The sequence below is a fragment of the Lytechinus variegatus genome, chromosome 2 (genome assembly GCF_018143015.1).
Source record: "Lytechinus variegatus isolate NC3 chromosome 2, Lvar_3.0, whole genome shotgun sequence".
Taxonomy (NCBI): domain Eukaryota; kingdom Metazoa; phylum Echinodermata; class Echinoidea; order Temnopleuroida; family Toxopneustidae; genus Lytechinus; species Lytechinus variegatus.
The window spans coordinates 21,795,269-21,819,889 of record NC_054741.1 but is presented as its reverse complement, the minus strand read 5'-3'; the positions used below and the strand labels follow the sequence as shown (position 1 = coordinate 21,819,889).

At 33.9% G+C, this 24,621-nt stretch overlaps 2 protein-coding genes across 3 annotated transcripts; both read right to left on the bottom strand.

The window, feature by feature from the left end:
- Positions 1-1,128: 1,128 nt before the first annotated feature.
- Positions 1,129-8,939, bottom strand: LOC121409407. 2 transcript variants are annotated; one of them, XM_041601345.1, is made up of 6 exons: positions 8,775-8,939; positions 4,975-5,104; positions 4,170-4,260; positions 3,001-3,105; positions 2,617-2,746; positions 1,129-1,212 (listed from the first exon to the last, which is right to left on the bottom strand). In XM_041601345.1, exons 1-6 carry the CDS (start codon positions 8,889-8,891, stop codon positions 1,174-1,176), a joined length of 612 nt encoding a protein of 203 aa, XP_041457279.1. In that variant the 5' UTR covers positions 8,892-8,939; the 3' UTR covers positions 1,129-1,173. The 2 variants fall into 2 exon arrangements, with proteins under 2 accessions (XP_041457279.1, XP_041457278.1); XM_041601344.1 differs by lacking the exon at positions 1,129-1,212 and having other exon boundaries at positions 2,381-2,746.
- Positions 8,940-10,031: 1,092 nt separating this feature from the next.
- Positions 10,032-23,338, bottom strand: LOC121409689. The gene is made up of 7 exons (XM_041601596.1): positions 23,279-23,338; positions 22,862-23,058; positions 15,470-15,659; positions 13,035-13,068; positions 12,004-12,086; positions 11,404-11,457; positions 10,032-10,037 (listed from the first exon to the last, which is right to left on the bottom strand). The coding sequence occupies exons 1-7, from the start codon at positions 23,336-23,338 to the stop codon at positions 10,032-10,034; spliced, it is 624 nt and encodes a 207-aa protein (XP_041457530.1).
- Positions 23,339-24,621: the final 1,283 nt, after the last annotated feature.

The window sequence follows — 24,621 nt, the reverse complement described above, 5'->3', positions numbered from 1 at the left end:
AACTCTCTACCAGAATCTATAAAAAGATCCACGTCCCTTTACTCATTTAAAGCAAACGTTAAATCCATGTTGATATCAGAATATTTGAAGTAAAATTTCTGTGTCGTTGTGTCATTAAAGCATCATCACCATCATCATCCTCTCCATCACCTTCATCTTCACCATTTCACCGTCATCTTCATCCTTATCATCTCCATCTTCAATGCTCAAATTAGATTACTGCTGTTTTTCATAAAATGTACTGTGTATCGATTCTGCTGTATTAATGTATTATATTAATCAATGAGTTTTAACCTGGGGTTGTCATTTTTTCAAGCAATCTGCTTATGATGACAATCCTTCTCCTGCAAATTGTAAATGTTTACTAATTTGATATGAGATCAATTTTGTTTGTAATGATAATTTTAGTACATTTAGTTATGATTCATGCCAAAAAAATTATCAATATACTATGTTTGTTATGTTATGGAAAATGTATTCTATACGAATGATGTAATTGCAGAAGTAAACAATAAAATCAAATCAAATCAAATCACACATCGACGGTTTCGATGGCGGTTCACGGCGGTTTGTATGACTAGTCTGAATGACATTTTTATTCAATGAATTATTTTAAAATTCAAGTTTTAGTTTTAAAGTCAAGGTTAAACAAACCATTATAACACCAAACTCACAGGAAGATATTATAACAACGCAATGTCATAAGAATCATAACACTATACAAAAATAAACAGATGTAGGCAAATAGATTTTCATATTTGCATATGTTTTTGACGTCATTATTATTTTGGACCCGTCTTTGTAATTGATAGCACATGTAGGTAAATATTATAGAAATCTTACTGTTGAAATTTATCATTACTTTAACTAACAACCTATACCCGATCGTATTTGTTGCTTTATTATCTTCTTGTGTAAGTGTGTGAAATATCACTTTTGACAATCCGAATTTTTCCTGGCTTCTTCCCTTTTTGTGGGAATTTTTTTTTTACTTTTGACATAGTTGTATTGAGGCAGCCTTAGTTTAAAATGGTGGTGATGTGACGAGCTGAGGCATGATAATTTATGTCATCTCATTGAACCATCTAGCATTTTGATGGGACATAGCATGGCGTAGGTTAATTGGCATTCCCCACGGTGAATTAAATTCTGAAACCTCGCTAAAAGTCTTTATCAGCATTGATGAAAACGCCGGAGAATTTCGAGGTTAATCTAGAAATGAAAATAGATGAAAAAACATTGGTATTTGTTGAAGAAAACATCTCCTGAGTTGTATAAAAATGTCCAATAGCTAGCCCTGGGGTAAATTGGTTTTAAACTCTAAAAAATATTGGATAAAAATGCTCCATGAGGGTAATTATGTGTCCAACCAACATTGGGCATTTCCTTTGGGCATTTGTATCTATCCAGTGTGATGACAATTTTGCCCATTCTAAAGTAATTGCTGCTTATATCTTAACCTTAATGGACAATATGCTTCCCGCATTGGGTAAAATACTGCCCCAAATTATTTGGACACATAACTACCCTCATGTTGGTTAAAATTTTACCCAATATTTTTTTCACAGTGTAGTGACTCATACGAATGCTAACTTGAGAAAGATCTTATAAGCTTATTGAATGTGCCCCTGAATTGAAAGTGGTCTCAAAGTGACCACATTGAAATATACTTTCTCGTGATATTAAACATATTACAAATTTCGAGATAATTCGACTTGAAAACACAAGTACACACTGTTTCAGCCGAAAATTTGCAGACAATATGGTAAATGGCAGAATTCATTTTCACGCAAAATCCTATTTTACTTCAATGAATTTGTCTAGAAAATTGCTTAACACATCCTATACTAGACAAAAAAATCGTAAGTCCAAATGTTTAGAATAGGCCTTAACTTTGGTTTTGATAATAAAAAACTAACGTCACATATTAGACAATAACTTCGAAATTTTACATTTTCTGTGAACATAAATAAGCTGGGCATAACTGCAATAAAATGATCTTTGTATTGATACAGGTCATGAATCTAAACTTACAGACCCTTAGAAGAAATCAAATCTCTTGCGTAGGCCTAATGTGCGAGGTGAGTCTCTCTCTATATGAAATGCGGACTAAATATTTTTAAATGCGCTCTAAATCATTTCATTTTGTTGAACTTTTGCCAATATAATGACCAACTTTGCGAGGCTCCACTATACTTTTTGGACAACAGGCATTTTCTGTTTTGTATGTTTTTCTTTTAATCCCTTCTCTACAAAATGTTACTCTCATTTTTTTTCACAGGTATGTAGAACGCTTTCAAGAACATAGGAAAATGTATTGTCGAATGCCCTTCATGACAATGAGCAACCAAGAAGTCTTTTTCGAAAATTATTGGTGAAACAAAACAGCAGTTACAAACGAAATATTTGCAATCGTTCGTCAGCTCCGAAACTTAGAACGAAACTGTTTTTTCCTGTTCATCAAAAATATTTTCGACAAGGACCTCCCAGGTGTTCAAGGACCTCCGAGCTGTTCATTGTCATTTGACGGGCATTACCGACATATTAACTCGCTAATGAAACACATCGTTCGAATGTCATTTCAGTGTTTGCTTTACTACTCCTTTTGTTACAAACCTTTTCTGAATTCACACGATTGAGGCAACAATGAGCAAAGTCCTTCCCCGTGTTCGTAACGTCGATGTTACTTATCTGCAACAATTGATCACCAGCCTTCAAATACCTCGGCAGCCTGGTAGTCTCAACTCTGATTTGAAGAGAAAATTAGAAAATCCGCAGTTAAATGATTAAAAAAAGAAGAATTCATATAATGTATAGTTTACATTTCTTACGACCATCGTATAAAGGGAAAATAGTTTGATTATTAAAAATATTTGAAGTAAATGAATAAATAAGTAAATCAAAAATATAAATGAATAATAAAACATGATAAATAATAATAAAAAAGAAAGTAATAAAAAAGAAAGAAAGAAAGCAGAAAAAAAAAATTCATACACTTACATGATATTTCCATCGTTATCACCAAGGGAGATGTCTCCAAGCCTGTACTCCTCTTTAGGAATCTGCACGCTTACCCTCATTTCAACTGATGATACTGATCCGTCCCTAAAATACGATCATAACGAATTTTGCTTTACAAGAGAATTTATATTTTTTGGTCACATGCATGTGCTTCTTATAATTCTTTTTTTCTTGCAAGACAAGGTACATGTCAGCACAGTCATAAATGTACTTTTTCAGTGCGTTTGGTATGTCCTATATTATTGGCCCATTATACCTCTAAAATCAGGTTTATACATCTTTCTGTTTACATTTAATGCAAACAGAAATTTGGCCCCTTTCGTGACCTCTCTCACCTTGCCAAATCAAATATTTATTTCCACACCATTCTATTGCAAGGCTCTAAAAAACAAGAAGAACAATTTTAAAACGATAAATGGTTGGAAGATCTGTTAATCCAACCGCGTAGCTAACCAACCTGAGACTAGGTTGCATTTATACCGATTAGTATATTCAAAAATATATATTTGCTATATTACAAAAAATATGATAGAATTTCCTCAAACTATAAAGAATAGATATTCATGAACACATTCACTTAAAAATATATATCTATTTGAAATTCCATATATCATGTCACCATTGGCCTTACTACGATTTTAAATAAACTGCAAATATGACAAACTATGCAAAAACAAGACTGTAATGACGATCTGGGCGAAACTATTCCCAACAATCAGTTACACAATACATTTGATTTGATCGAGCATAATGATTAAAAGAAATTTATAAGTGAACTCGCAGAATTAATCCAATAAACCAAATTTTCAATTTATGCAGGGCCTTAGAACGGTTTAGTATGGGGGCTGAGTCCCGCTGACCATGCGAAAGATCACAATCAGATGGATTTTTTTCGTTTTTGTATACATTTGTGGGAAATAGGTGTGGGGTGACCCCCCCCCCCGCCCCAATTTTCTAGGCCCTGTATAGTAATTAATTTCAAAAGTGATTTTCACTTTTGGTGGATTTATCAGCGAAATTAAATTAGTTTCAAAGTGAACTGAAAAAAAGGTAAAAGATGAATCGTCATCATTACTTTCTAATACATCAAAATATCATATAATTGTCAATATTCATTGAAATAGTTAAACAAAACAAACAAAATGTACTTCTCATAGATCGGTCTGCATCTGTCTTTTTCAGCGTCACATTTGGCTTCAAGCTCTCGCCCATTATTATCAAGGGTATACACCTCGTCGTCTATAAGAAATAAGAATACACACATTATTATTATTATTGTTATTATTATTATTACTATTATTATTATTATCATCATCATCATATTCATCATTATTATTATCAAAGTCATGTCATAATTACCATCATGATATCATTACCATTATTTTCAGTAGGCCTATATCATAATAATCATGATAATAGCAACAAAGAAAGGAAAATAGCTGATGTGGTTTACGGTACACCATATGGAGTATTATAAAAAAAAAAAAAACAGTGGATATAGGAGAGAGGAAAAAGATAGGCGAGAAAGTGGAGATTTGAGAGTAGAGTATTCTTTCTTGAAATTACCCGGTGAAAGTAGTCCTGAAAAGGACTGTAAGGACAGTCAACCTGTCCGACACGTCGAGTCTCTCTACTACTCATCATCTCTACTCCCCGACTCAAACCAGCATCTGCTCATCCCGGCTCCTCATCAGCTCTACTACCATGACTACTCAAGCTGTTCTCACTCATCAATTCCTTCTGGTTTACAGTCCTTTTCAGGACTACTTTCAAGAAAGAATACTCTACTCTCAGATCTCCACTTTCTCGCCTATCCTTTTCTTCTCTTCTTCTATCCACTGTTTTCTATAACACTCCACATGGTGTACCGTAAACCACATCAGCAATTGTACATGCCACCATGTAAACCTTCAAACAACATCAAAGAAAGGACAGTATCTGAAGTTCACTCACATAAATCATCGTCAGTTTGCGGTAGTGGCGATACCTTAACCACTTGCTTGGGTTTGCGCTCTTTCGGGGGTGGTTTGGGGCGATTTCCTTTACCTCCATTGGTGAAAGGTACAGATCTTTGATCGACGCCCTGAGAGAGTGAAAAAAGGCATAGATAGAAACATAAACGATGTGATTACAAAATTATGATCAAACGAGAAAAATCTATGTACTGGTAAGTGAGTCGCCTCTGACAGTTCACCTCGGGGAGTCTCACCTGCATTACGCGATTCGATATAGCGGGAGTAGCAGCTATCAAATACTTATTCACAAAAGTAAACACTCATATGATAATAAAATACTATGTCCATTGACCCAAACATGACCTTTGACCATGATCATGTGACCTAAGACATGTGGAAAACAATCATTCATGCTTGATTGCCCCCTATGTCTATGTTTCATGAACTACATGTATAGTTCCATAAGCTTTCTAAATTACGATGCCAATTCAACAAATACCCCTAACACGGCCAAAGTTCATTGACCCTAATTGATCTTTGATTTTGGTCATGTGACCTGAAACACACACCAGATATTCAGGGATATATTTTCACTCTTACATGTATGTCCCAAATTTCATGAACTAGATCTAAAAACTTATTCCACAAATACCCCTAAACACTAGGCCTATCAAAGTTCGTTGACCCTAATTGACCTTTGACCTTGGTCATGTGACCTGAAACCCGCACAGGATGTTCAGGGATACTTAATTGCTCTTATGTTTAAGTTTCATGAACTAGATAATTTTTTGAAGTTATGACGACGTTTCAAAAAATTAATCTTGGTTAAGATGTCGATATTGATTCCCCCAACATGGTTTTATTTCATCGTCCCTAAATGACATTTGACCTTAATCATGTGATCTAAAAAGCAGAATGTTCAGTAGTATTTGATTACCCTTATATTTAAGTTTAACTTGGTCGATATACTTTCTAAGCTATGATGAAATTTCAAAAACTCAATCTTGGTTAAGATTTCAATTTTGACGACGCCGCCGCCGTCGGAAAAGCGGCGCCTATACAGTGCGTATAAAAAAAGTTTACACTTTGAAAAAGCCCTGGGAATTAAAAAATATACAACATGTGGGTAATTTTTTCATATATAATCTTGGGGTTGGGTCTCATCTATCCAATAAAAGGAAATAAGAGAGCTACGTCTCACTCGTCTATTTATTTGTCTTTCAAGTATATATATATATATATATACAGTGCGTATCAAAAACAGTTAATTACATTTTGAAAAAGCCGTGGGAATTAAAAAAACATACAACATGTGGTAATTTTTTCACATAAAATCTAGGGTTTGGGTCTCATCTATCTAATGAAAGTAAAAGTTTTGACAGAATGTTACACTTGAGTGAGTACTGTCCATTTTTGTAAAGCTCGCAGAAATCTGTTCGCGCAGATATGCTTGTTTTCACGCTGTGTCAAGGGGAAAGGGCGAAATCAAACCTACCCTGCGAAACATTTCTCATGCATTTCCCCTGCATTTTAAGTCAATTGAAATAAAACGGATACATTCAGGCATTTTGTAACAATTTTGCCACCCAAATTGAAATTTGAACTGTTAGTACGCACAACCGTTACCCTTTTTGTGCCAGCTGGATCTGAGGACATAACAGAATCTGAACAAAAGTTTATTTCAGACATCTTTAGCATTTTTTTCACTAAGTTTTTATCATCTAAAGTGGTTTTATTTTCATTTTTCATTTAATACTTTTTTCTCCACACTTTTCTTAAGCTTGACAATGATTAACAAAATGAAAATCAAACCTAAGCCATTTTATGTAAATCACAGCTCAGTGTAAAGCAAATATCGTCACGATGGCCTTAGTGTGTGGGGGAGTGGGATGGGGCAAAAAGCAATCTTAAAAGTGTTTTGGGCAAGGAAACAAGTAGAAAAAGGTAAAAGATATCTTCAAATCAATTTTACTAGCTAAATTCAACGTGTTCTTCACGATTAAGGTCTACTTTAATTCGCATAACTATTTCAAAGTTCTGCGCAAATAATTTTTACTAACTTTTCAAAAGTAAGTGGTGCTCATTCAAGCGGAAATATTTTTCGACAGTTATATCGTCATTTACTTAAATAGATCTGTACCAATGTTAAAATGTGTAAAAATTTTCAGGATATTACAAATGTGTAATTTTACAGGGTTTTTTCAAAGTGTAAACTTTTTTTGATACGCACTGTATAGTCTCGCTCTGCTATGCAGGCGAGACAAAAATTACTCACTCAGTTAGAGAAATGGCATATTATGCATGACGCACCTTCTCATTTAAAAGAATTTTTATACTCCTGTCTTTGTTTTCACTATCGTTGTTTCATTATTCTCTTCATTGTAAAAAAATTCAATATTGAGTAAATAATCATTCATTAAAAGATACTACCATCTTATAAATAATGTTTGTTAGTTTTTCATTTTTTACCTAAGTTTTTTTTATTTCTACTGCAATTACATGTCTGAAAATGTGTAGGTGAGGAAACACGATACGTTAGTTAATAGTTACGAATAAATAAATGATTTTACATATTTTTTATATAATTATTAGGCTATATCCATTATAAATTATCAGGTTTTTAAAGAACGTCACGTTGAATCACATTTCATTACACCGAATTGATTAATTTTCTTTTAAGATATGGAAGATTTTGGTATTTTGACTAATGAAAAATATATAGGCCTACATGATCATGTGCATGCAACAAACACTACCAAAATAATATATAGATAGGCCTATCTTAGCTCCCGTTTTTGTAGAGTGAGGAAGGGCATTATGTCAATACTTTTTTGCCCGACACGTTTTTATAAGACGGACAAAGCACGTCATGGTATTGGCAAATTGGGTGCATATGATACAATTCATACTTTTGTTCAAATTTCTACCTCTTTTAGATAAGAATAAGTTTTTTCGGTCTTTGCTTTTACTCGTTTACAGGTGGCTGCAGCTTAGAAAAAAAATACATTAAAGATATGCTTGCTGCAACAATGGTTATCATGATTTATTTTGTGTGTGTTTTTTTTTTTAAATAAAGTCCTATCAAAATGCAATCTTCACATTTTGCTATCACGAAATTGATCTCAGCAAATTAGTAAATTCCCGATGTATTGTGCCATTAAGCAATATGCCTTCGTCATACGCACGCACGGGGAAATTTTGAAAGGAAAATGCAGATGAACAGCCACAATAGAATCATGTTTGCCATAGGAATATTATTGCTATTTATGGCTTGCTGTCTTGCTTGAATAATCTTACAGAAAGGCTGAATTTGAAGTGAATATTTGCTGAATGTATGTTGAAAGTTCATTGGAAATACCCTGGAAAAACACATTTAAGAAAAAATTAGTTGCTTGTTTAGTGTTTATTAATAATCACATGCACTAAACCACTCTGCAACATTACCCTAGCTTGTTAGTAATATTCTATTTTGGGTTTCTTTTCCTTGTTCCGGACGGCGCATAGTCTGGTGCATTGTGACTGTTGTTTGTGAGTAAATATTCATCTAAGGATTGTGAAACTCATATCACCTTAAAATGATGACCTATCATCCATGAATTGGATTTTAATACCAAAAGATTCACTGCACTCTATATTATTTTGCATTAATCCCTTTAATAATCTTCAAACTTTCCGAAGTGTGGTTTGTAACAGTATGACTCTACTCTATTTTCCGGTACCAAACGTGACAACGATCTGATCCTCTATGACATTTGTAAATGTGATCTAAAAACACATTAATATTATTTCTGGATTTACCTTGATTTGTTGGTTTGGATGAGGCTCCGAGGGTGCAGCTTTAGGCGGCCCGTAACTTTTCTTTTTTGGAGGCAGCAAAGCCTGCTTTCTTGTAAGCCCTCGGTCTTCATTTGACATTAGTGGCTGGGGCTGGCTTATTGGACATACCTCTTCATAGACGTCTCGTTCTACAGGCTGAATAAAAAAAGCAATATTAACGAGACCCTATTCTAATATTACGTATACATATCAGCTTAAACAATCTAAATTTTTTGTAGATTTTTTTTATTCTTGACTTGGCCTTTTGTCGTCCACTATAATGCTGAAAATTTATCCAAATCTTATAACAAATAGTGAAGTTATTGAATTCTAAAGTTTAGCAATATATTGTGTAAATATCATGCACCATGAGAATTCCTTAGGGGGCTAATGATGTCACATCCCAAATTTCCTTTTTCTTAAATATGTTATTACATGAAATCATATTGTTTCATTTTTTTTCATACATACGTGAATGATATGTTTCCCTTGCAACGAAATAAGTTGTAGTGATAGAACTCTAATACACTAAATCAGTTTTCATTCCAATTTCTGGGGTTCTTGAAGGAAAAAAAATGAATAGACCTAATTTCATGTAATAATATACAGCAGAATAAGTGGGGGAAATGACATCATCAGTTTTGCTCATTAAATATTCATGAACACCTAGAACTGTTTCACCGGAATAATGCAAATCTTTAAAATGCCATAACTTTGCTATTCCTTGTCCGATTTTAATCATTTTCCAGTGTTTAGTTTGTCTGATTTTTCTTTATCTGTTTAAATCATATTATTTTCGGCCTGAAGTACCCCTTTGACTTCAGCGGCGTGGATTTAATCAGTCTATTTTATTCTCATGATCATGTACCAGGCTTTCATAACATTTTTTCTATAACAGTTTCCAGACTTCAGATGCCAATGTGCAAAACCAAATTTTATGTTGCAAATGCTGGCAAAAAAAATGACGTTTATATATTGTTTGTAAGGCATTTTATATATGTAAACAATGCGTATTTAAAAAAAAAGGTTTACAGTTAGAAAAAAATCCTGTAGAATTATACATTTGTAATATCCTGAAGATTTTTTCCACATTTTAACATTGGTACAGATCCATTTAAGCAAATGACGATATAACTGTCGAAAAATCTTTCCGCTTGAGTGAGCACCACTTACTTTTGAAAAGTTAGTCAAAATGATTGGCGCATAACTTTTAAATAATTATGCGAATAAAAGTAGACCTTAATCCTGAAGAACGCGTGGAATTAAGCCAGTAAAATTGATTTGAAGATATCTCTTACCCTTTTAAACTTGTTTCCTTGCCCAAAACAATTCGGAGAATGCATTGCGCCCCACCCCACTCCCCCACACAACGAGGCCATCGTGACGATATTTGCTTTACACTGAGCTGTGATTTACATGAGTTTTGAACAAAATGTTGGCAATTGCCGGTGACGTTCTGTAATAAATTCAATTCAATTCAATTCATGAAGTGGCTTAGGCTTGATTTTCATTTTGTTTATCATTGTCAAGCTTGGAAGAAAGTGTGGAGAAACAAGCATTAAATGAAAAGTGAAATATAAACCCACTTTAAATGATAAAAACTTAGGGAACAAACAATGAAGATGTCTAATATAAACTTTGGTTCAGATTTAGTTATGTCCTCAGATCCAGCTGGCACAAAAAGGGTAAAGAATGTGCTTACTAAGTGTTGAAATTTCAATTTGGGTGGCAAAATTATTACAAAATGTTTGAATGTATACGTTTGATTTTAAGTGACTAAAAGTGCAAGGGAAGTGTATGAGTAATGTTTCGCAGGGTAAGCTTGATTTCACCCTTCCCCCTTGACACAGCGTGAAAACGAGCATTTCTGCGCAAAAAGATTTCTGCGAGCTTTACAAAAATGGACAGTGCTCACTCAAGTGTAACATTCTGTCAATATGTTTACTTCCATTTGATAGATGAGACCCTATCCGAAGATTATATGTTTAAAAATTACCCACATGTTGTATATTTTTTAATTCCAGGACTTCTTCAAAGTGTAAACTATTTTATTTATATACATACATATATATATATATTACATATATGGGGAACCTTGATTAAAGCTACGCCTGTATACCATTATTCTCTTCATCCATTTCTTTCACACAATATTCAAATAAAAGAGTTGCCAAAGCTGTTGTACATGTATGTATGTATGTATGTATGTATGTATATATATATATATATATATATATATATATATATATATATATATATATATATATATATTGTAAAGAAATGGATGAAGAGAACAATGGTAGGCGTAGCTTAAATCAAGGTTCCCCAGATCTATCTACCCTTTGGAAAAATTGGTGATTCCGAAAAAATATCTCTGCCGGGAATATTTTGTCGGAATCACCAATTTTTCCAAAGGGTAGATATCTATGGGGAACCTTGATTTAAGCTACGCCTACCATTGTTCTCTTCATCCATTTCTTTACAATATTTGAATAAAAAAGAGTTGCCAAAAGCTGTTGTACATGTATAACTTTACACACACACACACACACACATATATATATATATATATACATATATACATATAATTCGTCATACTATTCCGACTTACCTTGACACTTTCTCTGTTCACTCTTAGGGATTGATGATTTTCCTCCTGAAGTTGCTATATACAATAATAAAATAACCAATAAATTGAATGTAAAGAAAACTTCCATTTAATTTGATTTGATTTATTTGTTTCCACATTCCAATAACAAAAGCATATACAAGTGTAATAATTTTTTTTTAGCATAACATAATAAGCAAATGAAATATGTGATAACATATGCACAATCTAATAATTCTAATTGAAATATATTTATACCTGATAATTTCCTTTTTTTAACTGTTAAAATATAGCAGAAAATATATATATACATACATCAACATATTACATTTTGAAATGTGGGAGACCTTCATCTTAAGCTTAGAGCTTGAAATTGATAAAGGCCTCAAAAGGAAAGGAGAGGGAAAATCAGACAAACAGTGCAATACGAATATTACCAAAAAAGTCATTATTGATGATTGCACAAAAAGCCCCCTCCCCCAGTCACGTATCCAAAAACGTGAGCATGCATATGAATATGAAACACTTTACTGAACATCATTTCGCAGTAAGTGTAACAAGAAATTACCTTGTTACCATTTTTAGATTTTCAATGATGCTTACCTTTAGCTTATGTGCATCCAAATATGCATCACGTTGATTGGTTATTGCAGGGTCGAAATTGGAGTTTTCATAGATTGGTTCATCTTTAAGGGAATGAAATATTCGAGATATCATCAAAAAAAATCGTCAAAATTATTTTCTGTCATCATTTATTTTGGACAATGAATAATTTAATGAAAGTCAAGATGATGTCTCGGTTCTGCTAAGCTTGGAACAAGGTATCTCATTTCTCCATTTTATATCAAGCGCAGCGAGCAAGCGATTGGTTAGTATATTGAAATTGAAAAAAAAAACGAATTATCAAGTATAACATTACTTCATTTAGGGTTTTTGTACAGTAAATAACCCTTTAAATGACTTTGTTTTGGTTAGAAGCACCTTCGCTCATTTCATAGTTACAGAGGCCTATCGAGGAATTCATGAAGAAATTGGCAGAATATGTTTCAAGCAATCTACTTATGAAGGCAATCCTTCTCCTGTAAATTGTAAATGTTAACTAATTTGGTAAGCGATCAGTTTTGTTTGTAATAATAATTTTAGTACACTGAGTTATGATTCATGCCAAAAAAAGTTCTCAATATACTATGTTTGTTATGTTATGGAAAATGTATTATATACGAATGATGTAATTGCAGAAGTAAACAATAAAATCAATCAAAAATCAATCAATATTTTATTTTATGAGCAAAAAGGTTTTTGTTAAAAAATAACTTTTTTGGGGGGGGTCTCCTTTTCTATATCATATACAATAGCCGATCAAGAGCGTTATAGGTTAATTATTTTCTTGTGCAATCGTTTACATTAGCGGATTCAGTCATTGGTATGGTTCGACAGAATTTTAAAAGGAAATTCTACAGTGGTTGTTAGACTCTCTCATCAAGATTGGCGACACCTCTAGTACCTCTAGTGGCGGATCCTATGCTGGCTCTTTGTGAGGGCCCCGGTTTGTCAATTCTGATCCGCCGCTGCCCACGTGTGCCAAAACTTCATGAACATCGAATATAATTTTCATAATTTGTTTTTGGTCTTACCGTCGTTTTGAGAAACAGGATTCAATGGCCTTTCCTGTGTGAAGAAAAGAATAGGGAGAACTCGTGAGAGATGAATGAAGTAAAGTTGAGTTCAGAATAGTACGTTTGGATTTGTTATCAATACATTAGCTTTATAACGAATTATATTGAATTCAGGCTATATGGGTCAATAAAATTTATGTAAACAATTATTTCAGGACTAGTTTAAGATAGAGAAGTAAAAGATACTCCACAATTAACGTTGCTCGCTCCTCGTTTGCAGCTTTATAGCCATATAATACCAACACAATGAGTCATGCACACAAGCTCTTTGAAAGGTCAAGTCCATCCCAGAAAATTTTTGATTTGAATAAAAAGAGAAAAATGAAACTAAAATAACCCTGAAAATTTCATCAAAATCGGATATAAGATAACATTTTAAAGTTTCACTTATTTTTCACAAAATAGTGATATGCGCAACTCAGTGACATGCAAATGAGACAGTCGATGATGTTCCTCACTCACTATTTCTTTGTTTTTTATTGATTGAATTATACAATATTTCATTTTTTACAGATTTGACACTAAGGACCAACTTGACTGAAACAAAAAGCATTAAACAATGAAAATTACACATGTTTAGGGAGGAATTTATCGTTGTTTCACTTGACAATGAGGAGAAAATTAGAATATTTCATGTTTTATAGTAAAAAAATAGTGAGTGGATGACGTCCTCAGTTTCCTCATTTGCATACCAACGAGGATATGTATACAAGCGTCCCAGAAAAAACGAAACCGAGATTTATCGATCATTTATCATTACTTAATCATAAATAAAATAGACAAATGACCTACCAATTTAAAGCTTAGAATCTCCTCTTTCATCTGATATTACTTAGATTATTTTTCATTCACGCATAAGTGAGCAAATACAATTTGAAGGAAGGATATCAAAAACTTATTTGGCGGGGGGTATCTGGGTTACAAAAAAACCCCACATTTTTGAAAAGTTCAATATCTTCTCTTTAATTTGATACCTAAATTACAGAAAATGGTCGAGAAATAACAAAGTTCTGGTCATTTGAAATAAGGCTTGAATTTCAATAATTTCATAAAATGAAGAGGTTCTCCAGGCTGGCTTTCAAACTCACTCGACACTCCGTTTTGTTGACGATCAGCCATGCATTAAACCTTTTGTTCACCATGCGAAAGCTTCTGTAGGAAACCGATGAAAACACGTTTATCTCATGAAATTATGGAAATACAAGCCTTATTTCAAATGACCAGAACTTTTTTATTTCTTGACCATTTTCTGTAATTGAGGTACCAAATTAAAGAGCAGACATTGAACTTTTCAGAAGTGTGGTTTCTCTTTGAAACCCAGATACCCCCCCGCCAAATGAGTTTTTGATATCCTTTCTTCAAATTGTTTTTGCTCACTCATGCGTGAATAAGAAATAACCTATGTAATATCAGATGAAAGAGGAGATTCTAAGCTTTAAATTGGTAGGTCATTGTCTATTCTATTTATGATTAAGTTATGATAAATGATCGCTAAATCTCGGTTTCGTTTATTCTGGGACGCACTGTGTAAAACTGTTTTGGGAAATTGTTTTGTGAAATTGTACGAAACTTTAAGATTTCAAAACTTTCTCATTTTACATTCAAATTTGATGAAATTGTCAGTGTTATGCTTGTTGTATTTTTCTCTTTTTATTCAAATCAACCTTTTGTTGGGGTGGACTTGTCCTTTACAGATTCATTTGATTAGAACCATTAAGAACACTCGCAAGAACGTGTTTAGCTTGATAATCTGTAATTTATTGAATTGTATACCTACAAAACTAAGGCAAAACTGGCTGTATAATATATTTTTTTATTATTTGAAAAGCGACCTGATCGGGGGCGTAAAGCAGAATCTAATTTCGATCAAAAAAAGGTTCCTTCAATTGCCGCTAAATAGAACCATTAGCTGGACAAAGTGGTACACTATTAATGTTGGGCAACATACTGTCCACACAACAATTGGTTAACGCTTTATCCAATTCTGTGTAGTTTTAAAGCAATGTGTGCTTTGGGTAAAAACTACACAGTATCGGGGTTGAAAACTACCCAGAGTTTGATAAAGTTTTTAACCAATTGTTGTGTGGACAGTATGATGCCCAACATTTAAGAGTGTACAGAAGACCCTGCATCCTGACCTAAACATTGTATGTAACTTAATGTATGTAAAATTTTGAAATTTTCTTTCTATACAAATTATATTTCCCGTTATACTAACTATGGAACTTTGTAGTGTGTATGTCTATAAATATTTCGATGAAATAACATCTATAGCCCTACTGAGTCTATACCAAAACTTAAAAACCCATTTCGTTTGATCTGATCATTACTTTAAGTGTTTTTCTTTTGTTTGTCTGATGTTGCTGTTTTTTGGTAAATAATGATTTTCATACTCTGTGAACCATTTCCGAGAACATATCACCGGGGGTTGCTGGAGATGAATGATGCATCCTGGCATTGTCTCGTTTGTTATTCCTTGGCATTTCTTGAACTGACCTAGGACGGGGTTTGCTCGGGGGTTTGCTCTCTTCACCAGACTTCATCAGTCCCTCTATCGTACTGACCCAGGCTTCCATGTCCAATCTGTGCGTGGGTAAAAGGATTTTCAGGGACGTAGAAACTACAGGGGCCGCGGAACGGTTTTGAAAGGGGGGAGGGGGTTGTCGTGTGTATATACAGTGCGTATAAATAAAAAAAGTTTACACTTAGAAAAAATCCTGTTAATTATATATTTGTAATATCCTGAAGATTTTTCCACATTTTAACATTGGTACAGATCCATTTAAGCAAATGACGATATAACTGTCAAAAAATATTTCCGCTTGAGTGAGCACCACTTGATTTTGAAAAGTTAGTGAAAAATTATTTGCGCAAAACTTTGAAATAGTTTTGCAAATAAAAATAGACCTTAATCATGAAGAACACGGATAATTTTAGCCAGTAAATTGATTTGAAGATATCTTTTACCTTTTTTATCTTATTTCCTTGGGTTTCCTTGCCAAAAACACTTCGAAGTGTGCATTGCGCCCCACCCTACTCCTCCACGCACCGAGGCCATCGTGACGATATATTTTGCTTTACACTGAGATGGGATTTACATGAAATGGCTTAGGCTTGATTTTCATTTTGTTAATCATTCTCAAGCTTGGGAAAAGTGTGGAGAAACAAGTATTAAATGAAAAATGAGATGTAAACCCACTTTAAATGATAAAAAATAGTGAAGAAATGCTAGAGATGTCTGATATAAACTTTTGTTCAGATTCAGTCATGTCCTCAGATCCAGCTGGCACAAAACGGGTAAAGGTTGTGCTTACTTAGTGTTGAAATTTCAATTTGGGTGGGAAATTGTTACAAAATGCTTGAATGTATCTGTTTTATTTCAATTGACTAAAAGTGCAAGGGAAATGTATGAGAAATGTTTCGCAGGGTAAGTTTGATTTTGCCCTTTCCCCTTGACATAGCGTGAAAACAAGCATTTCTGCGCAAACAGATTTCTGCAAGCTTTACAAAAATGGACAGTGCTCACTCAAGTATAACATTCTGTCAAAACCTTTACTTTCATTAGATAGATGAGACCCAAACCCTAGATTTTATGTGAAAAAATTACCATATGTTGTATGTTTTTTTAATTTCCACGGCTTTTTCAAAATGTAATTAACTGTTTTTGATACGCACTGTATATATATATATATATATATACTTGGAAGACAAATAGACGAGTGAGACGTAGCTCTCTTATTTCCTTTTATTTACGTGCTTTCGGCCATCATCGGCCTTCGTCAGGCCTACAAAAAACAGAATGAGATAGAACGAACATAACATAATTTGGTACGATTATCATATATGTATATATATATATAACTTGGGTATAGTGTTACATTTGTTTATAATTCTGCAACATTATAAATAAATGTAACACTATACTACAATTTAATCCGAGCTTTCGGCCTTCGAGCTATATCAGCAACGTCAAATCGTCTTGTCATTTTTTCGCCTAAGTGTTTGGTACAAGACACAGAGTCATGTTAAGGAGTAGATGTCTGTTTACATTTATATACATATATACACTCTAAACAAGTGGAACGCATCTGGCACTCTCGCCTGCATTACGCCATCTTATATAGCAACAGTGCTAACTTTGAAAACAGATATTGAATAATTATTCACAAGAGAAAACACTCATACTTGATTAACTTCATGTCTATGTTTCATGAACTACATGTGAAGATCCATAAACCTTTTAAGCCATGACGCCAATTCAACAAATGCCCCCAACATTGCCAAAGTTTATTGACCTTAAACGACCTTTAATCTTGGTCATTTGACCTGAAATGCGCAAAGGATATTTAGGGATACATGGTTACACTTTATGTTCAAGTTTCATGAACTAGATCTATAAACTTTCAGAGTTATTATGACAATTCCACAAATACCCCCACATTAATAGATACAAATACCCCCAACAATAATAAATAAATCAAATCAAATTATCAAAGTTCGTTGACCCTAAATGACCTTTGACCTTGATCATGTGAACTTAAACTTGCACAGGATGTTCAGGGATACGTAACTGATCTCATGTCTAAAATCATGAACTAGATCTATAAATTTTCAAAAGTTTTGATGACAATGGCCCAAATACCCCCAAAATTGTCAGAGTTTGACTCTAAGTGACCTTTGACCTTCGTCATGTGACAAGGAACTCAAACAGGATGTTCAGTGATACACTATTACCCTTATGTCTAAGTTTCATGAACTAGGTCCATACACTTTCTAAGTTATGACTACGTTTCAAAAACTTAACCTTTGTTAAGATTTTGATATTGATTACCCCAACATGGTCTAAGTTCATTGACTCTAATTGACCTTTGATCTCGATGATGTGACCAGAAACTCATGCAGGATGTTTAGTAATACTTGATTACCCTTTCATGAACTAGGCCCACATACATTCTTATGATGACATTTCAAAAACTTAACCTTGGTTAAGATCTCAATGTTAAATATATATATATATATATATATATGAACGAAAATTACTATAATAAACAAAAGGGGAAAAAGAAAATGAAACCTGATCAAACATTACACTATTTACTGAGAAGTTGGGTTTTATATCTCCTTATAAACACATCTAATGATGGACTATATTTAACAGAAAGTGGCAACCTGTTCCAGATAATTGGTCCTTTGTAAAAATACCAATTAAAAAAAAACATGATGCATCTCTTTTTTTAAAGTATGATGCGTCTCTATAACTAAACAATGAATGCAAATGCGAAGTGCGAGCTGAAAATCAATGATGTTCAGACTTTTAAAAAGGGACATCTAAAAGACCCATTTTAGGAATTCATAGAGATTATCTTAATTTTCAAATCGAATTAAAAAGATGACGAAGCGCGAATTGTTTTGCAATATTAAGATCTTCAGACTAAATATTCAAAGAACTTTTTGTAATCATTAGCATGATACATATTTCAACAATTAATGCGAGCGCAAGATGAAAATTATTGATATTTAGACCTGAAATCAGAACATTTTAGGAAGAAGTAATAACACAATGCGATATATCTAAGCAATTAATGCGGTGAATTATCGGATGGTATATCAGTTCGTCCGACTTCACATCGTCTAAACTCATTTCGTCTACAACCAGTTAGTCTAATATCCGATTCGTCTAATTCCCACTTGGTCTAATATCCAATTCATCTAATTCCCACTTGGCCTAATATCCAATTCTTTATAAGCAATTTGGCTAAAACCAATAAGTCTAATTTCCAGTTGGTCTAACACCACTTGATCTAATTTTCATTTTGTCTGATTGTCACATGGTCTAATAACCGTTGGTCTAACTTCTATTAAGTCTATTTTCCACTTGGTCTAATATTCACTTGGTCTAATGACGACTTGGCCTAACAGCCTAATGGTCTAATGACCACTTGGTCTAATGTCCAAATGGTCTAATGACCACTTGGTCTAATCGCCAATTGGTCTAATGCCCAGTTGGGCTAATTGTGACTTGTTCTAATTTTCATTTGGTCTAATTCACACTTGGTCTAATGTCCATTTATTACAATAAAACATCTTTCATTATTTTTTATTTGATCTAGATTTAACCAATATGGTACGGGTTAGTTCTGGTGGGCGCAAAACCTCACCGTGAAGGACTATCGATGACGAGATAGTCACTCATCAAATGAATTATTCTAATCAAATATAATTAATATAATTCTTATAATTAGGCCTATACATGTATATCGATCATATAGATGATAATGAAAATTATACTCATAATCATTACATCACCGCATGAACATTTACAGAACAATAAGTTGGGGAACTTGTAGCTTATGGTCGAATGACGGGTTTCATCAGAATAACATTATGAAGAAAGGAACGAAATATAATGTAATTGATTGTGTGGATACGTATCTGGTAAACATGTTCATGCCTCTTTTAAATCATTTTGCAGACCTTTATCAATTATCACCACAGAATTCATTCATCTTACATATCTTCTCATTCTGTTTTTGTTCTACTTCTTCGCCTCCTCCTTAAAATGGATTGCAGGGTTCCCAGCCCATCAGGGATTTTTTATACGTTTTTCCAGTCAGGGGAAAGCAGGGCATATTGCCTCAAATGAGGGCAAAATCAAGGAATTTTGATCAGCCCTAAAGTCGAAAGCACGAGAGGCAGTCAGATTCTGTTATATTTTGTTGTATATTAAAACAACATTCATTGAATGGCATGTGTTTTTTTTTTAATGTAGCCTCTTATACTACAGTACAAGCATGCTCTGGTACATATAATTAAAAATAATAATATGCCTATATACTTGTAAAAAAATAATAATAAAACATGTAATTCATTGCAACAGCTTAGAAAACATGAGAAACTGGGAATGGGTTTAAATAATTATCAGGGAATTTTTAAACTTCATTAGAGAAAAATCAGGGATTTTTGTTTTCTTGAAAAGCTGGGAATCCTGATTGGGTTAAGCAAGCCGTTAACTATCTACAGTAGATCATATACATAGATGTGGATAAATAAAAAAAATCATATTTTTCACCTCTATGATCGTACATTAGCGTTATTTTACAGAAAAATAGATTTTTTTTACCCAAACCTTCAAAAATCCCCTGAAACAGACAAAAAATCTCCAGTTTGTTTAGTCCCCAAGTAATTTTTTTCATCCCTACTGGCTTTTGAAACTCCCCATATTTTTAAAATTTGGGGATGGATATATACGTCAATCAAACTGCACTCCAATATCGAGGGAGCGCGTGTGCAGATTCGAAGCCGGCGCGCGGAAAATAACTTTAAAGTAACTTTAAAAATTTCACCATAAAATTGAAAAGAAGTCACCATGGAAATTTTACAAATTAGACCAAGTGACATGTAGAAGAAATGAATGTTAGACTATCTGGAAATTAGACCAAGTGGAATTTATCCGAAGTGGAAATTAGACCAAGTGGAAATTAGCCGAAATGGATATTAGACCAACTGCACATTAGACCAAATGAATAGTGGACCAAGTGAGGATTAGACCAACTGCACATTAGAAAACTGCAATATAGACCAAATGAGGATTCGACCAACCGGTATTCGAGCAAGTAGTATTTGACCAACCGACTATTAGACGAACTGGTATTAGACCAAAAGCAATTAGACCAAGCAATTAGACCGCAACTGGGTGTTGTGGCGTGCGCCTGTAATCCAAGCTGTGGGGAAGTTACAAATTGATGAAGAGGTTCCAGGTTCGAGCCCTGATCACGTCTTTCGGATGGTGACGTTAAAGGTCGGTCCCAGACGTAAATAATCACACCTGATTGATACACGTCTGTCAAAAACTAAAAATACATCGCATAATAATATACATTAGAGGAAATGGCAATTAGACCAAATGAAAAAATTAGACCTAGTGACGATTAGCCCAATTGGGCCATGTGGCTATTAGACCAAGCGGTTATTACGCAAATTGGCCATTAGACCAAGTGGTCATTAGACCAATTGGCTATTAGACCAAGTGGTCATTCATTAGACTAATTGGTTATTAGACCAAGTGGTCATTAGACAAAGAGAGGATTGGACTAAGTGGGTTTAGCCCGATTGTTATTAGCCCATCTGATGATCAGACCAAGTGATATTAGACCAACCGTAAACCAAGCAACAGGGATGGGCTGAATTTTTTTTAGATTTACTTACCTGAAAGGGACAATTTTAAGGACTATTTATAGGAATTCATGAAAAGGATGCATGGGATAACTGGAGTTGATTTTTATACATCCTCCCCTAAAAGGGACATGTTAATGACTGTAAAAATTCATGGAGGATTCGTGTCTAACGTTTCAAATCAGTGCGAGATGAAAAGCTTTGACAATCAAACAAGAAAAAAAATGTATTTCGGAACTGTAAGAATTAATGAAGGGTAACGTAAGAAAATGCAAACATGCAGCTAGAGACAAAAAGTTATGATGTATGCATTTGAAAAAAAGGAATATTTAGAGGACTGAAATGCATATTATTCAGGAAAATAAGTATATCTCTTATCAAAAGTTGTCACAAATATTCATCCTTGTGTAAAGACATGCAAGATATTTCTCAAATGTGTTGGAAACTCCTTTACCGTGGCATGATGGTATTAGGAGATTCAAGAAAATAAGTATATCTCTTATCAAAAGTTGTCACAGATATTCATCCTTGTGTAAAGACATGCAAGATATTTCTCAAATGTGTTGGAAACTCCTTTACCGTGGCACGATGGTATTAGGAGATATGAGAAATAAACTATCTGGTCATGCTGGTAGTAGGCCAAGTGGATAGGCCGACAAACTTATCAACACAGTAGGGGAAGGCGGGGTAAGTTGTGACAGTTTTTGCTTTTTGCATGTTAGAATTGAAATGATTAATAATCTTGTCGAAATAAGTACCTTGCCTTGAAATTTAATTCTTCTGAAATATTTTCCACCTATATATAACTTTTTATCCCCACACTGAAAGTCATCGTGACCTTTGAAAAAAAACGATGTCAAATGGCTCAACTTGCCCCATATATGGGGTAAGTTTGAGCCACCTTCTGGGGTAAGTTGAGCCACAAAAACTATGTACAAAATGTATGAGGGGAGAACCAGCATGTCATTTTTTTGTTTAAAGTCTTTTCACTTGCTAATTCTCTATAAATACTAACATCCTTTAAAAGGAAAAGAGCAGTCATGTAAATTTGCTCCTTTCATCCAGCATTTCAATTGATTTTTATGGTTTGTTTGTTTTTAAGATACATTACCAAAAGAATTACCATGGATCAACTTGCCCCATGCTGTTTGGCTCAACTTGCCCCAGTCCCAACTTAGTGCAATAATTTTGTATCCACACATTTATTATGCATCCATCATATAAAAGACTATGACAAGAATGAAGATCCATACCTGGACTAATAATGTTGTTATCATGTCTTTATTATATTTAAAGACATGTGTGTTTATAAAGCACTTATCTATTTCACACTCTTTTTTTACTTTTTTGGCTGAAATTCATATTTTTCCCTCTAAAAAACTACTTTTTGTTTCAAAGTTGAAAACAATGTGGTGGGGTTAGGGGTTATGCTATGGGTCATCAATACATGACACCACTACAATGTCTGACTCATTTATTATTGGCCTGGGGCTGGTGGCTCAACTTACCCCGCCTTCCCCTACATATTTTTCAATGATTTCAGTCTTTTTTTAAACTCGCCTGTGGTGCACACACTTTCGAGTTCATGCATGGATTTTTTGTGTTTACAGTACCTGCTATTAAAGCTGATGAATGTTGGTCTAACTTTGGTTCCGACCCGGGTTCCGACACACAGAATGTTGTTACGGTTACTAGGATCCAACGATACTATCTCAGAACACATCTTTTTCGGGTCTTCTGACACTTCAAGCACGGTCTTGTCAGGGGCCGCTTTGTAAACGATGACTTCTCCAAATTTATAACTGCCATCCTGAAAAGGAATACAAAAGGGAGAAATGGGTTAAAACAAAGGCGTGAATTTCAGCGTTGGTCGTAAATGGCCCGTCTTTAAAAGTTTTGGTCTACTCCTGAAGGAAAATCCAGACACTCATTGATTTCATACTTAAAAGGTATGGCTAATATTCATTTTGATTATAAAATATTCCTTAAATGAATCAAGGTATTCTCAAAGATTTTTTAGATAAACTCACCTGTGACGTATCACTCGTATAGTGAAGGTTTTGTTTTAGCTGAAATTTTGATAAAGACATTGAGTTGGTTTTTAACAGAACTAATTTCTCAAACTTGATATGTAACTATAAACTGTTAACGATCTAAAATGAGATGCAACTTGAGAAAATCACGACTCGACTTATGGTTATATAGTCTATCACTTGAAAAAAAAAACCCATCGGTTGCGCAATCATTGCATTCTCTAAAAAAAAAATCCCATCCACCACGATCCCGCCCCCGCCTAGACAATAGTTTAGTTGTCAATTGTTTTCTTTATTTAGCCCATGATCTCCATGTAAATAAACGCACGACAATGACCTTGTTGGTAACGTTTATTTCAATACAGCAAAACTAATTTTAAATTACCAAAAGTAATTCACAAGTTGAGACTAGGGTTACGGCTGCACACCACTAAGTACCTGTCATATCGGGGACTTCCCATCGACGTCATTCATATCACATAAAATCAATGATGCTGCTCATCTGAGAACTTTTTATCACATAAACATGAATTATGACTATTACTGCTTCAGATAAATTCAGTTAAGTAGTATTATTTGATCCTTTTAGTATTTTATGGGGACATTATAAGTTGCCCAAGAATATCTATCTTCACTATCAATGGCATATAACTATGGGGGCACGTGCCTCCCCCATCAGCTGGCCAAAAAAATCGTTGGAAAGCCAGAAAAAGAGGGGAAAGAAAGAGAAACGTAGTGGAGGAAGAAAATATTATTCTATATTTTATCGTATCATAATATTTTATATGTTGTTATATATTATATTACGTAAGAAATAATTTTCTAATAACTTTATGAAAAATAATTTGCTTAGGGTAAAATTGTTCATCACTCCTGATGCTCGCATATTCTGTTTAATGAGACAAATACACCTATTCAAGGGAATTAAATGGTACTAAAACATCCCATTTTCAAGTAAATATACACCAAATATATTTCCTCTCACTTCGAGTTATCATTCTTACATGTACATGTAGTGGACTATGCTTCTTTTCATGACTACTTAAAGTGATGGACCCTTTTGAGGTCTCAATATAAAACATTTCCAGTCCTTGCTTACGATATGCCTGCTCTTCATGAATTCCTAAAAGCAGTCATTATAAATGCCCCTTTTAGCTGGTCTGAATATCATGATTTTTCAGCTCGCGCATTGCGATCACTTCATTTGGTTAGTGAAATACGTATATGCACACTAAGAAAAATAGGTTCAACTTTGCACCTTTAAAGGTGCAGACCAGGGCCCTGTCTTTCAAAGAGCTGCGATTGATCCAATCAATCGTAATTCTATGGAAATCCATCAG

Bases quoted from the DNA above. Each gene is read 5' to 3' on its own strand.
- LOC121409407 (XM_041601344.1), bottom strand. From the start codon at position 8,891: ATGTCAAATGAAGACCGAGGGCTTACAAGAAAGCAGGCTTTGCTGCCT. The intron at 3,106-4,169 runs GTACATTTTGTT...ATCGTATTTTAG, and splicing joins TGCAGACCGATCTATGAGAA to GGACGGATCAGTATCATCAG. The intron at 2,747-3,000 runs GTAAGTGTATGA...TCTTCAAATCAG, and splicing joins GATAACGATGGAAATATCAT to AGTTGAGACTACCAGGCTGC.
- LOC121409689 (XM_041601596.1), bottom strand. From the start codon at position 23,338: ATGTCTTTATCAAAATTTCAGCTAAAACAAAACCTTCACTATACGAGT. The intron at 15,660-22,861 runs GTACTGTAAACA...ACCCACGCACAG, and splicing joins TTCATCAGCTTTAATAGCAG to ATTGGACATGGAAGCCTGGG. The intron at 11,458-12,003 runs GTAAGCATCATT...TATTGTATATAG, and splicing joins TGGATGCACATAAGCTAAAG to CAACTTCAGGAGGAAAATCA.